The sequence below is a fragment of the Pan paniscus genome, chromosome 15 (genome assembly GCF_029289425.2).
Source record: "Pan paniscus chromosome 15, NHGRI_mPanPan1-v2.0_pri, whole genome shotgun sequence".
Classification (NCBI taxonomy): Eukaryota; Metazoa; Chordata; class Mammalia; order Primates; family Hominidae; genus Pan; species Pan paniscus.
This window is the reverse complement of record NC_073264.2, coordinates 59,224,079-59,240,467: the sequence shown is the minus strand read 5'-3', so window position 1 is coordinate 59,240,467 and position 16,389 is coordinate 59,224,079. Positions and strand designations below refer to the sequence as shown.

Below are 16,389 nucleotides of genomic sequence, written 5' to 3'. Positions count from 1 at the left end.
TTGGCTTCCCAGGCTCGGACAATCCTCCCACTTCAGCCTCCTGAGTATCTGGGACTAGAGATGTGCAGCACCCCACCCAGCCAACTTTTGTGTTTTTTTGTAGAGACGGGGTTTCACCATGTTGCCCAGGCTCGTCTCAAACTCCTGGGCTTAAGAAGTCTTCCTGCCTCGGCCTCCCAAAGTGTTGGAATTACAAGTGTGAACTCCTGCACCCAGCCAAGAAAATATTTAAACAGCTGCCTGAAATGGAAATTGAATCCAAAACATTTTGCCACTGGTGTTTGAAGTGGACTATCTTGTCTCAAGCCTTTTTATTTTCTCATGAATGTACCTTCTAAATATTGTTAAGGCTACAATGGAGGAAATTTTAAATTATTATATTTACTATTTTACAGTGAGTGGAAAATTTGAAATTTAGTAAAAAGTTTTCAAGAAATTTTTATAGATTAATAATGGAGTTTAAAAAGTCATGGCGATGAGGCATTTAACAAGGAGAGAACTGAATAAATTAACAGACATGTTTAAGGTAATGTCTGTTTTTTTCTTTCAACTTTTAGGTTTGTGGGTACATGTACAGGTTTGTTACATGGGTAAATTGTGTGTCACTGGGGTTTGGTATATGAATGATCCCATCACTCAGGTAGTGAGCATAGTACTCGATAGTTTGTTTTTCACTCCTCTTCCTCCTTCCACCCTCCACCCTCAAGTAGGCCCCAGTGTCTGTTGTTCCATTCTTTGAGTTCATATTTACTCAGTGTTTAGCTCCCACTTACAAGTGAGAGCACGTGATGCTTGGTTTTCTGTTCCTGTGTTAATTCACTTAGTTTGATGGCCTCTAGGTGCATCCATATTATGGCATAGGAAATGATTTTTTATGGCTGCGTAGTATTCCATGGTGTATATGTATCACATTTTCGTTAGTCTACCATTGTTGGGCATCTTGGTTGATTACCTGCCTTTGCTATTTTGAATGGTGCTGCTATGGACATATGAGTGCATGTTTTTTTGGTAGAATTATTTGTTTTTTTAGGTGTATACCCAGAAATGGGATTGCTGAATCAAATGGTAGTTCTGTTTTAAGTTCTTTGAGAAATCTCCAAACTGTTTTCCACAGGGGCTGAATTAATTTGCATTCCCATCCACAGTGTACAAGCATTCCCTTTTTTCTATAACCTCACCAGCGTCTGTTATGTTTTGACTTCTAATAATAACCATTCTGACTGGTGTGAGATGACATCTCATTGTGGTTTTGATTTGCATTTCTCTAATGATTAGTGATGTTGAGAATTTTTTCATAAGTCTTCTTTTGAGAAGTGTTTGTTCATGTTCTTTGCACATTTTTAATGGAGTTGTTTGTATTTTGCTTGTTGAATTGTTTAAATTTCTCATAGATTCTGGATATTAAACATTTGTTGAATGGATAGTTTGTGAATATTTTCTCCCATTCTGTTGGTTGTCTGTTTACCCCCTTGATAGTTTCTTTTGCTGTGCAAAAGCTCTTAAGTTTAATTAGGTCCCACTCATTAATTTTTATTTTTGTTGCAAATGCTTTTGGGGACTTAGTCATAAATTCTTTGCCAAGGCCAATGTCCAGAATGGTTTTTTCTAGATTTTCTTCTAGGATTTTTATAGTTTTATGTCTTACATTTAAGTCTTTAATCCATCTTGAGTTAATTTTTGTACATAGTGAAAGTTAGGGGGCCGGTTTCAATCTTCTGCATTTGGCTAGCCAGCTATCCCAGCATCATTTATTGACTAGTGAGTCCTTTCTCCATTGCTTGTTATTGTTGACTTTATTGAAGATCAGATGGTTGTAGGTGTGCAGCTTTATTTCTTGGTTCTCTATTAGAAGGTAATATTTAATGATAACATTTCAGATTTGATCTAATTTTAAAATATACCCAGATTACAGATTCTCTTATGAGTATTTGAAATTGGAGAATTTAAAAATGGAGTTTGAAAAACAAATAAAAACTCTCACTCAGCTCGTTGGACCTATTTACAGTAGATAAAATGGATGATTTTGAATATGGATGCCCTTGAAAAGTACCTTATTTGGATTTCAGATTCTGACAGAAAACTAATGGGTCTTGACATAGCAAAATGACTAGATCTTGGGTAAAACATATGCCTTAATAAATTGATGGGATTACAAGTAGTCAGAAAAATCTTCAAGGATTGTGCTTTCTGGCTTGGTGTATTCCAAAGATGGGCTGAAACCCAAGGAATTAACTGCAAGGAAGAGGTAACGGTGCTCTAGGACAAGTAGTGATATCATTGTTGTACTAGGTGTCTACACTTGAGCCAGTAGTAAGATGAGGAACCTGGACTAAAATTTCCTCATTAAGCCTGTGTAAGGGGAATAAAATAAAGTAGTTCCAGGTTTGTATCACACCCTGACTTCCCACAGAAGGAAATGTAAATTCTCTCTGGAAAAAATCATGTCCAATAGAGTCCCATAGGTTTCCCACAGATTAGAACCAAGCAAATGTGAGGAATAAAATAAATGTGTTGTAATAAAATATCAACAAATTAACAAGGAAATGAACCACCATGACTGACAGCAGAAAAGACAAAGCCAAGTAAGATTGGCTTACTCTTTACTCAGGACCTTTGTTACTAAAACTATCCAGACATAGATATAAAATAACCATTTATAAAAGCTTTAAAGAAATTTAAAGAAGTCACAAAAATGAGGTAATAAAACACTATCAAAAATGACCCAGCAGATTTAAAAAAATAACCAAATAGAACATTTAGAAATATAAATATAATTTAGAAATATAAATATAATTTTTTGGGAAAAAAGCCTCAATGACAGGTTAAATAATCCAAAAGAGAAAATTAATGAACTGGAAGATCAATTTGAAGACATTATAGAGAGTGTAGCACAAAGAGACAAGTGAGAGAACATGAAAGAAAAGCTAAGTTTTATGGAGGGTAGAGTGAAAACTTCTCACTTACCTAATCAGATATCCAGCAGGAGAAAATAGAGAGAATGGAAGAGATATGGAGATAACAGAGGGATAGGATTCATAGTGGTAATGGCTGAAAATTTTTCCAAAACTGTGATAAAATATGAATCCATGGACATAGGAAACACATGTATCACACAAGATAAATAAACCATCAAAAATGCAAACACAAGCACACCAAAAGATGTACAGGAGTGTTAACAGCAACAGTGATTATTTGAAAAAGCAAAAATCTTGAAATAACCTAGATTCTAATCATCACCAGTAGAATAGACAAATAAGTTGTGCTATGTTAATGCAATGGAAAACTACATGGTGCTAAATATGAATGGATGATTGCCACATGCAGCAATATAGGGGTTGATCTTGCAGTGAAAGAAGCTAGACACTAAGAAATGCACACAATATAATTCCATTTATAGAAATTTCAAAAACCAGCAAACCTAATCCGTGGTGTTAGAAGTCAGAATAGTGCTTACCTTTGGGGTAATGATGGTGGTATGAAGGGGGCTTCTGGTACAATAGAATGTTGCTTTTTTAAAAAAGAATCTGGGTTGTGAATATGCTGGTTCACGATGTAATAGTTTATTAAGTTGTACACTTATGGTTTGTCAACTTTTTGTTTGTTCTACATCAATAAAAAAAGTTAAAAATAAAAATGCTCAACAAGATACATTGTAATGAAATGAAAGAACAATGAAGACAAAGAGAGAAATCTGAAGATCCAGATTTAAAGGAAAAAAGCCAGGGGAAAAAGATTACCTACAAAGGAACAAAATTTAGACTGAGAGCAGACTTAGCAGCAATGGTGGAACTGGAAACCAGAAGACAGGAGAATCTCTTTAATGAATTAAGAGAAATTAACGAATAACCTAGAAATATGTGCCTCTACTTTTAAAGAACAAAGGCAAAAATACTGGCAACAGATTTTAGAAAAGGAACTTATGAAGGCATTGCATTTAGAGAAGAAGAAAGATAATTCTAGAAGGAGGGACTGAGATGCAAGAAGAAATAGTGAACAAATAAATTGGTAAATATGTACATAAATCATAAGCACTCTGTATAAAATATAATTTCTAATTTATGGAGTAAGAAGAGAGGACAGAGCTAAAATAGTGGACAATAAAATAAATTGGGAAGATACAGCCAGGGTTAAAGGACTCTAAAGCCCTTCTTATTGAGTGATAAGATAGTGATTAAGTTCAGTCTTTGGTTAGTTAAATATGCGTGGTAAAATTTAAGAGTAACAGCTGAAAAATGCAGTAGGCAGTAGAATGTATAATTTCTAAACCAGTAGTGGGGGAAAATAGAATAAGAAAAAAAAGCCAAAAAAAAAAAAAAAAAAAAAAGAAAGAAAAATTAAGCACAGAAAAAGTGGAAAAAATAAAGTAACAAACACAAATATATCAATAATGACAATAAATACAAGTGGGCTAATTATGATGTTAGCCAGAGGTTTCTTGTTGACACCCTTTATCAGTGTTATGGACTGAATTGTGTCCGTAGAAAATTTATGTGTTGAAGACTTAATCACCAATGTGATTGTATTTGGAGACAGGGTCTGTAAGGGGGTAGTTAAGTTATATGAGGTCATAAGAGTGGGGCCAAATCCAATAGGACTGGTGTCCTTATAAAAAGAGAAAGAGGGCTGGGAGGGGTAGCTCATGCCTTTAATCCCAGAACTTTAGGGGGGCGAAGGCAGAAGGATTGCTTGAGACCAGGAGTTTGAGACCAGCCTGGTCACCGAAGAGACCCTAATCCCTACAAAAAATGAAATAAATTAGCTGGAGATAGTGGCATGCACCTGTAGTCCTAGCTACTCGGGAGGCTGAGGTAGGAGGATTGCTTGAGCCCAGGAGTTCAAGACTGCAGTGAACTGATCGTGTGATTGTGTGACTGCACTTCAGTCTGGGTGACAGACTGAGACCATCTCTAACGAAATATAAAAAAAAAAAAAAAAAAAAGGAAGAAGAACAAGAGACACTAGAGTCTCTGCAAGAGAAGAAATGTCATGTAAGGACACAGCAAGAAGGTGGCCATCTGTAAACCAGGAAGAGAGGCCTTACCAGAAACCCACCTGGCTGGTGCCTTGATCTTGGACTTCTAACCTCCAAAACTGTGAGAAAATAAATTTCTGTTGTTTAAGCCACCTAGTTTCTGGAATTTTGTTATGACAGCCCAAACTTACTAACACAATCAAGTTGTCCCTTCTTAGTTTGCTGAAAGCTTAGATTTTGTTTTTTTCTTTTTGGACATTGTGTGCATATTGGATTTTTATCAAATGCTTTTTCTGCATTGGTATTTCTGTACCTTTTAAGATGATGATATGGTTTTCTTTTTTAAGGAGTTACTATATTGAATTATACTCATTGGTTTTTGAATACTAAAACAGCTTTATATTATTATATATTATCCTTCTTATGTATTGTATTCAATTTGTTAAAATCTTCAAACAAAATAAAATTTGAGACAAAAGCATTCCTTGACATATATAAAATATTGTCTTCAACTGTTAGCAAATATGTTATCTTCACTCACACATGAAATATTTATAAAAATTAGCCATAAACCAGTCCATTAAAAAAATCCTGGCTGGGCGTGGTGGCTCACGCCTGTAATCCCAGCACTTTGGGAAGCTGAGGCAGGTGGATCATCTGAGGTCAGGAGCTCAAGAGCAGCCTGGCCAATATGGTAAAACCCCGTCTCTCCTAAAAATTAGCCGGGCATGGTGGTGTGCACCTGTAATAAAAAAAATTAGCTGGGCGTGGTGTGTGTGCACCTGTAATTCCAACTACTTGGGAGGCTGAGGCAGGAGAATCACTTGAACCCGGGAGGTGGAGGTTGCAGTGAGCCGAGATGGCACCATTGCACTCCAGCCTGGGTGACAAAGTGGACTCCATCTCAAAAATTAAAAAAAAAAAATCTCAACAAATTTTAAAGAATTGATATCATGCAGGCTGTATTCTCTGATGGTTGTGCAATTAGGTTAGACATTAATAATGAAAAAGATAAATTGCCCCATACTTTTGAAAATGAAAAAAACTACTTCTAAATAACTTGTGGATCAAAGAAGAAATTATAATCGAAAATCAAAATATTTGGAAGTGACTCAGAGAAAATATATCAGACTTGTGGGGTGAAGATGAAGGATTATATAATGGGAAATTTTTAACCTTTAGAAAGCTCCCTCAGTGAGTTTGTTCACTTTAAAAAATAAAAAAGTTTCTGTTATTGTATAACATGGTGACTATAGTTAATAACAACATGCTGTATTCTTGATAAATGCTGAGAGTGGATGTTAAACGTTCTCAGCACAGAAAATAACTTTGTGAGGTAATGCATATGTTAGTTAGATTTAGTCACTCCACAATACATATATACTTCAAAACATCATGTTGGACATGATAAATATATACAATTATCAGCTTAAAAAATAAAACCCAAAAGCTTAGAAAAGAGGAAAGGATGAAAATTAATGAGCTGAGTAACTTCCACCTTAAGCTATTGATACGGTTTGGCTCTGTATCCCCACCCAAATCTCATCTTGAATTGTAATCCCCCATGTGTCGAGGTGGGGACTTAGTGGGAAGTGATTGGATCATGAGGGTGGTTTTCCTGTGCTGTTCTTGTGGTAGTGAGTTCTCATGAGATCTGATGGTTCTATAAGTGTTGGACAGTTCCTTCTTCACACTCACTCATGGTCTTTCTGACTCCTGCCACCTTGTGAAGAACGTGCCTGCTTCCCCTTCCACCACCACTGTAAGTTTCCTGAGGCCTCTCCAGCCATGCAGTACTGTGAGTCAATTAAATCTCCTTTGTTTATGCATTACCCAGTCTCAGGCAGTATCTTTATAGCAGTGTGAGAATGGACTAATACAGCTATAAAAACAAAATAGAAGAAACCCAAAGAAAATAGAATGAAGTAATAACAGTAAGATTTCATTATTTTATTTTTACATTGCATTAATTCAGAACAGCTTAGTAAACTTTTGATAAAATTTATATGGAAGAGCAATAGGCCAAGAGATAGCCAGTGTACTCCTAAAGAAGAAAAAGAAATGGAAGGAAGGTGTCTGTAAATACCCTAACAGATATTAAGACTTATAAAGCTCTTACTATATAATTATATATTTGGACAAGGAGGACATGGACAGGAATAGTCAAAGTGGCCAGTGAAGCAGAATAGGCATGGAAACACACTGCTATAGAGGGTCCTTGACATGTGACAAAAATTGCACTGCAGAGTGATGGGGAAAGCATTTAAAACAAACAAAAAGTTCTGGGACAATTGGTTGTCCATATAGAAAAAACTATATTGAAGCTACATCCTACACAAAAATCAGTTCTATGTGGTTTAAAAACAGATGTAATAGGCAAACCTTAAACTGACTAAAATTGTAGAATATTTTTCTGACCTCACAATAAAGTTTTTTTAGATATGACACAAAAATTGCTAACCATAAAAATCCTGATAAATTCAGTGATATTAAAACTAAAACCTTTTATAAAAGGATGCTAGAAAGAAAGTGAAAATACAGCTTCTAAAATTAGCAAAAATATTTGTAATCCATATAACTGATAAAGGATTGATGTCCAGGATAGAAAGAACTCTAAAAGAATCAGCGGAAAAATGACAGACAGCCCAATAGAAAGATAAGTGAAAGACATGAGTAGGCATCTCACACAGATACTGAATGGATACACAACCTCATTAGTCATTAAGAAAGTGCAAATGACATCTGGAGTGACATCATTTTATACACACTGGATTGAAAAGAAATTAAATGTTTGACAGTGCCAAAGGTTGATGAGGATGTGGAGCTAGGGACATTTATCTAGACATTAGGATGTTGAACACTTGTATTCCTTTTAACCTAGCAATTCCACTTTTAGGAATGTACCCTAGACAAAGCCTTGAACAAATACACTAGAGATCATTTATGAGTGTTCAAGCAGCAGTATTCATAACAGCAAAAAAAAATTAGCAACAACCAAATACCCGAAATCTTCCTTGACATGGGGATAAACAAACTGTGACATATATGCATAATGAACAGCATATATTGTGAAAATTAATAAACTAGTGTTTTGTACAACAAGATGTGTGAAACTTAAAACCATAATTTTGAATGGAAAGAAAGTCCCCAAATATAGCAGTCAGTAACTTTGTATGGCTTTAAGGGGAAGAAGGCTGTTAAGAAGAATATGCAGATAGGTGTAACAGTATTAATAACTTACTAGTCCTTAAATTGAATAGTGAGTTCTCTGGGGTTCATTTCACTATGAAGCTTAATAAGATAAATATGGTATATGTATATAGTCTAATATATATCTCATATTACATGATAAAAATGTAAAAGCACTTGGCAGGAATATTTCCATTTTAGAAATGTAATGAAATTCTATGTATTCTAAGTCAGCTTAACTGTGAGTTGCTGGATTTTGTGGTAGTTATTTCAGAAAATTCTGGTATCCCTTAGAACCTTATGATCCTGGAGAGCCATCTGCTGGAGAGTCGCTGCACATCCTCAAGACGAATTTAATATTTTCTTTCTGGCTTTTAAGTTTTGCACCCAATTTGATGCCCAAGGTAAAAAAAATCTGGAAATAAAAGCAGTGTCATTTCTAGGGCTTCAGTCACTTTATAGGTGGAAACAATGGCTTTTGATTGTTATTGGCATAAGAGTTCCCAGGAAAACGTATGCCTACAAATGTTTCTTCTTTGAGAAAGATGCCACCGGGATGTGTCAGAGCCATTCCCTTCATGGGAGAAGTGGGAGAAAGGCTAATATGCGCTCAGTCCATGCCTGGTGAAGCTACCTTGTTTCTTTTCATGGCATCCTTCTTTTTCACATGGGCTAATTTTTTTTTTTTTTTTGAGATGGAGTCTTGCTCTGTCGCCCAAGCTGGAGTGCAATGGCGTAATCTCAGCTCACTGCAACCTCCGCCTACTGGGTTCAAGCGATTCTCCTGCATCAGCCTCCCAGGTAGCTGGGACTAAGGGCGTGCACCACTACGCCCGGCTAAATTTTGTATTTTCAATAGAGGCAGTTTTTCACCATGTTAGCCAGGATGGTCTCCATCTCCTGACCTCATGATTCACTTGCCTTGGCCTCCCAAAGTGCTGGGATTACAGCCGTGAGCCACTGCATCCGGCCTCTAATTTGTTTACCTTAGATTTAATTTTAAACTTAGTAAAGGGAAGAAAAAGCCACTAAAAGAGAAATTTGACATGTAAAACTCATGAATAAATAGGCAAAAGATGATGATTCAAACTAATCATTGCTATTCCAAAAAGGCAGAAAATACAGGTGAGACCCTATTCTCCTTGAAAGTCAAGATTAGACAGCAGATGTTGGGGAACAGGTGTTCCTACTCTGGATCTTCCTGCCGTCATTGTTGGGATGACACATTCTCAACCAAGGTTTTTTCTATCTTTGATGCATTAGTAACAGCCTGGAAGTGCTAGCTACTTCTGTATCTTCTGGAGATCTAAAAAAGTCAAAGCTGTGATAAAAATGCAGTTAGAGAAACTGAGCACCTTTGGTGGGAACTGCCTATTAAATGACACATGTTTGTAGCAGAGTCAGATTACTAAAATTACTCAGGGTCATAGGGCAAAATTTCTCCCATATATTTTATTGATTTTGTTGAGAGTTAACCCATGGCTCTGGTCCTGAACAAAATGAAGACTCTCGATTTTGGTAACCCTAGACAGAAATATTTGCAATGAATAAAGAAAACAGGTCTGATCCAGAGAGGCAAAAATTCTGGGTTTGCACAAGCTAATTTAAGCCTCTGCTGTGATATTTGAGCATCCAAGGTAGTTTTTTTTTTTTCACCTACCAAGTAACTTGTAAGTAAAACAAAACTTATAAAGCTTGTTCCCTGTTAGCTAACAATGTAAGTTTGGAGAATAAAGCCTGAAAAGCCGTTTGAGTCTCTTGGAAGGAAAGCCCCATGTAAGTACAAAGTATCGTCGTGGGCTTTGAACAGCTGTTAAGAGATTGTCAGAGATCTGCCAGACAGATAAAGTTGGCTAAGAGAGAGTACCGTGTAGACACATTTTGTCTGCCTGCCACTTGCAACAGGACATTTCTCTATTTGAGCTATGGACACACTATTTAATATCACTAAGCATCTCTTGGCCATGTGGCACTGTTCTCTGACATTTCTGTTTAACGTTTCTTAGTTTTATTCTCAACTGTTTTAGTTCACCTCAAGCACAGCAGTCAGAAATTGAACCATGTCCCAGTCCCTCTTGCATGCTGAACCATCTAACTGTCTGAACACCTAAGTTAGGGTTTTGGCTGACATCTCATCCAGGTTTTTCACTATTGTTAGGTGTTGGAATTCTTGACAGTGGACATGCTAGCAGGAGCATCAGATTAATCCCGAGTGACTTGATCTCGGTAAGGATGCTATGGAAATCCATTAGCTCCATGGCAAGGAGCCCGTCGTTCCTGTCTGTGCATGCTGGACTCAGTGGGACACGTCTTCTAAGGAGATGCTGGTTCAACAAGAGTGAAAAGGAATTTTTCATAATGTGGATTATGTGTTTGGGAGTGGGAACAGTGCAGTTTTTTGGGAGGATTTTGACTGTCAAGAGAGATGGTTACTTAGAAACCGTTCTTCCTGCCCATTTGCTGCTAGGGTTGCTGTTAGTGTTTGGGGTTATGATGTAATCAGTGCCATGTCAACTTGTGAAAAAGAAGTGTCGGTTATGAGGATGAACTTTCCAATTCTAGGTAACATGACTAGAAGGAACTTTTCAGGCTAAACTCTCTGAATCTTCCTTTCCTGGATTGCAATGTTTTTAGAGATTGTCAGAACAAATATAACTTTACATCTTTGAGCATTATCACTGGTTATTGACATAGGACATGTTTCTACTATGCATAGTAAACCAAGATCAGTTATTTCCTTCTTTCTTTCTTTCTTTTTTTTTTTTTTTGAGCTGGAGTCTTACTCTGTTGCCCAGGCTGGAGCGCAGTGGCGTGATCTCGTCTGACTGCAACCTCTGCCTCCTGGGTTCAAGCGATTCTCCTGCCTCAGCTTCTTGAGTAGCTGGGACTACAGGCTTGTGCCACTATGCCTGGCTAATTTTTGTATTTTTAGTAGAGACAGGGTTTTACCATGTTGGCCAGGATGGTCTCAATCTCCTGACCTCGTCGTGATCCACCTGCCTCGGCCTCCCAAAGTGTTGGGATTACAGGCATGAGCCACCGTGCCTGGCCCAATCGTTTCCTTTTAGAGGTTCAGTTTTCTTTCTCTATGCTATCTTTATTTGGAATAATTGTATGTACGTGTCTTTTACCTTGACCCCATTCTTATTTGGGGTTCAGATGAATGAACATAAAACTTGGGGTTTATTTAAACAAAATTGCAAAACTCAGGCATTACCCTCAAACCTTTAAGTATAACTTGGTAGTGTTATTTGATTGAGTTCTTTAATTTTAGTTCTTGGGCCAGGGATCCTGTTATTTTTGGCATAGTTTTATTTGCTGAATGTTTATGGCATGTCATTTTTCTTTGTGTTCAGAGATGTTCATGACATCATTATTTATTTTGGGTGTAACTAATTGAGAGACTGGCTGAAATACAGATGATTTTCTCTTCAGTTTTTATGAATAGAAGATGAACTCTGGTTTGTTTTACAGCTGTTGGTCTTATATGTTGACTTTGTGGTTGCAAGAGTATTCAGAGGAATGTGTTACTGATTGTTTATTAAGTGTTACTCTGTGATTCCTTAGATCTGGGTTTTAAAAAACTGCATCTATCTCACTGTTTATACATTTATTCACGTATTCATTCATTCAAAAAATACTTATTGAGTGCCGTTGATTGCCAAGTACTCACTAGTCATTGGTGATATACCAGGGGACAAGACTGTCTTTCCTTTATTCGATAGTTTTCTACATTTCTGGTTCAAGTTACTATAACACACATTATTTTGCTAATTTGAAGAAAGGTGATAATATCTTTTTTTGTTACTGATCTGTAATAGTAGGTTCTGTTGGTAATTGAAGCAGGGTAAAGGTGACATACAACTAAAAATGTTTAATGGCTATAAAATAATTGTAGGCTCCTAAAAAGAACATTTTTCTGGCAGAAAAAGATTATGAGAGAATAAGGTAGGCTAAAAGAGAAACCTCATTCTAATAAGGCTGACTTCCTTCTATCTTCTCCACACAGTTACCAAAACTTTCTTTTTCTATGACTGTCTTCTCAGGATAGCTCTGTGATTTGGTAAATATTAAAAGGACAAATAGTAAATCTTATAAGTTGCTTAGTGCTGGAGGGTGAAGCTAGTAGTACAAGGAGAAAGCTTTCCTCTTGTATCCCACATGTAAATCAGGGACCTTTCTTACTTTACGATAATATAAATTGTATACTATTCAATAAGAAGCTTCTAGAGAGAGTACTCCTCGGTTTTATTGTCTGACTCAGAAGAAGGCATCTCATGTTGGACATTTCAGGGCAGAGAGAAGGAGAAGGAAGTCTCTACCAACGTGAGTGTGTGTGGGAGAGTTTATGAGACATGTTGACCCTAGCAGTGTCCTCCAAGTCACATTATAAAGGTAGCGGCCTTCTTGTTGGGCTAGGCTTGCTTACCTGCAACCCTCTCTTTGGGATAGATAATAGGATGGAGTAAAGTGACTTTTGAGGTTCCTTTCATTTTTTTATAATTCTGTACTTTAAAGAGAAGAGATTGGCTGAAGATGTTGAGGACCAAGTTGTCTTTGGTGGATGCTAGTGGTCAGAGAACAGTGATCCTAGGAGATCAGGATTATATAGTCACAATTGTTTTATCAATACAAACCTCTTAGGTTTGTGGGGAGCAAAGGACACTAAAATTAATTTTATAATGCTTCAAAAATAAATAAATGGGGTCAGACACAGTGGCTCACAGCTGTAATCCAGTACTTTGGGAGGCTGAGGTGGGAGGATCACTTGAACCCAGGAGGTTGAGGCTGTAGTGTGCTGTGTGCACATTACTGCACTCCAGCCTGGGTGACAGAGCAAGACTACATCTCAAAAAAATAAAAACAGTGCTCTTTTTAGACAGTTCCTGTTTATAGGAGGAAGGTCCACAAAGTCTTTAAATAGGGGTTTTTTTTGGGGGGGGGGGGTTGGTTTTATGAATAATAGAAATTTATTTCCTCATCGTTCAGGAGGCTGAGAGGTCCAAGACCAAGGTACCAGCATCTGGCAAGGGTCTTCTTGCTGCATCCTCATGTGGTGGAAGAGCAGAAGAGCATGAGCCCACTCCCATAGCCGTTTTTATAAGGGTACCAATCTATTAATTTCCAAACATGAATTTTGGAGGATGCATGCAGACCATAGCAGGGAGGATCCTTCCTGCCTCTTCCAGCTTCTAGTGGCTCAAGTATTCCTCAGCTTGTGGCTTTATCACTCCAGTGTCTGCCTCCCTCTCCACATGACTTTCTCTTTGTCTCTGTGTCTGTATCTCAAGTCTTTCTCTGCCTTATTCTATTTTTTTTTTTTTTCTTGAGATGGAGTTTTGGTCTTGTTGCCCAGGCTGGAGTGCAATGTTGCGATCTCGGCTCACTGCAACCTCCACCTCCTGGGTTCAAGCGATTCTCCTGCGTCAGCCTCCCGTGTAGCTGGGATTACAGGCATGCATCACCATGCCCAGCTAATTTTGTATTTTTAGTACAGAGTAGGTTTTTCCACATTGGTCAGGCTGGTCTTGAGCTCCTGACCTCAGGTGATCTGCCTGCCTTGGCCTCCCAAAGTGCTGGGATTACAGGTGTGAGCCACCATGTCCGACCTCTGCCTTACTCTTATAAGGACTTTTGTCATTGTACTTAAGGTCCACCAAGATAATCCAAGACTATTTCATCTCAAGATCTTTAACTTACTTGTACCTGCAAAGGTTCTTTTACCAAACGAGGTCCCATTTGCAGGTTCTAGGGGCCCAGATGTGGGTTTATCTCTTTGGGGCCACCGTTCCACCCTCTGCTGTCTCCAAAACACATGTCAAGTCTGTCCGCTTTTCCACTGTCACTGCACCACCATGGTTCTTCTCTCCTGGGACTCCTGCCATCAGCCTCTCTTGCTTTCCTTTCTCTACCCCATAACTCATTTCCACACAGCCTGAGGGATACTTTAAAACCCTGCCCCAAACCATGTATCCCTGCCTAAGGCCCTCCAATGCCTTCTCTTACCTGTGCAGAGCTGGTCTCCTGCTGAGAATTTACATCTTCACACAAAACATTATCACCTTGAGGTGAGCTCCCAGTGATTTTGAGCTCATGTGCTCATGCCGCTCTTCCACCACCCAGCCCAGCAGGCCACCAAGTTTCATTTTATTCTCAGCATTTATCACAACTTGAAAGCATTCTCTCTCTCTCCTTCATTCACCCATCCCTCCTTCAACCCACCTACCTACCCATCCATTTGTGAAATTAAAGAACAGACTTCTTCTTTGTGAGGAATATCTTTAACGTATTTTAAAACAGTTTCATCACCTGCCCTCCTCTCCACACCCTCTCCCCCATTTTCTCTTCTATTAATGGTGGGTTCTTCATGTCCATGGTGTCTGGGCTTTTCATAATCCTCACTGCTGTTTTCTATCATGCTACCTGGCAGGGCAGGCAAAACAAATTGAGATTTTTTTCTGGTTAAAATCTCCAAACAAAGTTGTAAAAAAAAAACCAAAGAATTTTAGAAGTGTTATTTTTACGTAAGAAGTGACTTGCTAGAGTTTCTATTTATGGATTGACTGTTACCTCATTGAAGGACAAAAAGTTAAGATTTTTGGCAGTGAACTTCTTTAGATGTCAGACCATTGCTTGGGCTATACAGCAGATGCATTTCCTTTTCAGTCCCCACAACTTGCTGCTGTTGCTTTCCTGCTCATCACTTCTGTGAAAATCATTGTCCTTTTCCTTTTTCTCTTTTTTGGTCTCTTTGTTTGAACTGTCTTCTGCTTTCATTTCACCATTCTAATGGAAATCTAAGCGTTGTTTTGTGGAACAAGTCTCCCCTTTGATGTCTCTAGGCACTTCCATGCCCAATTTGTGACAGAATTCTCTGTTTTCATTTCTGCTTCTTGGAGACCTGATACCAATTTGTAAACAGTCTCATGTATGGTGCTCTCATGACCGATATACTGCAGTGAGTGAGTGTGACGCATCACAGTCCTACATGCAGGGCAGGTGTTGTTCTCTTACAAATACTTTACCAGGCAACCCCTACAGAATGTGTGCAGACACTTGGTCACCCTGGTTGCATCAATGAGGTGCCCGCTACACAAGCAGCAGGTGATGTGGGCCTTAATGTCCCACAGCTTAATCCTTCTGGTCAACATCTTTGGCTTTTCCTCTGGATGTCTGTCTGCTTGTTTTTCTTTCTACCTTAGCATGGAGGCCCCACGTCATCACTCTGACTCACTGATTCTGCCTCACTCTGCACTCTGGTTCACTTCTGGCTCTTGCTGTTTTTCAATTTTCTAGCACAGAAACAGTCACTTTAGAGGGATGGCCAGGAGTCCCTGCTACATTGTGAAGCTGTGATCTTGGTCTTGGGGGTACAGGCAGGGGCACTCCAGGAGAAGGAAGGGGTGCCACTCCTTTCGGATCCACCCCCAAGAGGAGGAGAAAACACCTGTCAAGAATCTAAAATAAAGACATGGAAGTCCTCAGGTAGTTTTAATGGTTCCTGATAGTTTTCCTAATAACCTAAATTTCCATCATGTTTCCTCTATCCAGCCTCTTTTTCAACTTCTCTTTAATTAGAGTCCCTGGTCCATCTTTATAATTACTCTTTCACACACAATCAGTACCCTTTCTTACCCTCTCTCTATCCCTCACACTCTCAATTGAGCTCTTCTGGTAAAACTTGCTGCTGGTTAAATCTCTGTGCCTACTCACCTCTCCACCCATGCCTGCGCCCAAGCAGCTGAATGTGGCTTGAGAAAAACTCACAACCATCTTAACAGGTCTCACTTTAGATATATGATGTCACATCTGAAGTGGGCCTAGAGAGCTGCCTGGCAGTCCTACCCCATTTCTCTGAGAATGTACTCGCCCACTCTCCAAGACGACTATTTCACGCTTTTTCCTCTCGCCTCAAACCACCAACATTTCTCTTTTCCTTTCCAGTTTTTTTATTTGACTGAGAATAAAAGAAATATAAAGATCCCCTACCCACCAAATCTGCCCACCTTCCTGCACCATGCCTGTTTCTCTGCCTTCCCTTTTTCCTACCGTTTCAGGGGAGGATGTATCCAAACCAGCCTGTGCACTGGACCTTGTCTTCTTTTAGTCATTATGAAGAAGCCAACCTGTCCAGTATGCACCAGGCTTGGTTTTAAGTACCTTATAAATTAACTAATGAAATCCTTACAACAGCCTTGTGAGGTAGGAATAATATCAGTTTTACAGAT

The 16,389-nt window shown here is 38.5% G+C and overlaps 1 protein-coding gene and 1 pseudogene across 6 annotated transcripts in view; one reads left to right on the top strand and one right to left on the bottom strand.

Moving 5' to 3' along the window:
- Positions 1-16,389, top strand: part of ARMH4 (armadillo like helical domain containing 4) — a 156,048-nt gene that overhangs the window by 35,878 nt on the left and 103,781 nt on the right. Inside the window, exon 5 of one of the 6 annotated variants that reach the window (XM_034937628.3) lies at positions 104-4,363. The exons of the other annotated variants lie outside the window; for them this stretch is intronic. Within the exon in view, the coding sequence (XP_034793519.2) occupies positions 104-285 (182 nt within the window). The 3' untranslated portion in view covers positions 286-4,363. Of the gene's footprint in view, positions 1-103; positions 4,364-16,389 lie in introns of those variants that run through there. 6 annotated transcript variants of the gene reach the window in all.
- On the bottom strand, positions 14,714-15,318 carry LOC106635474 (polycomb group RING finger protein 3-like; annotated as a pseudogene).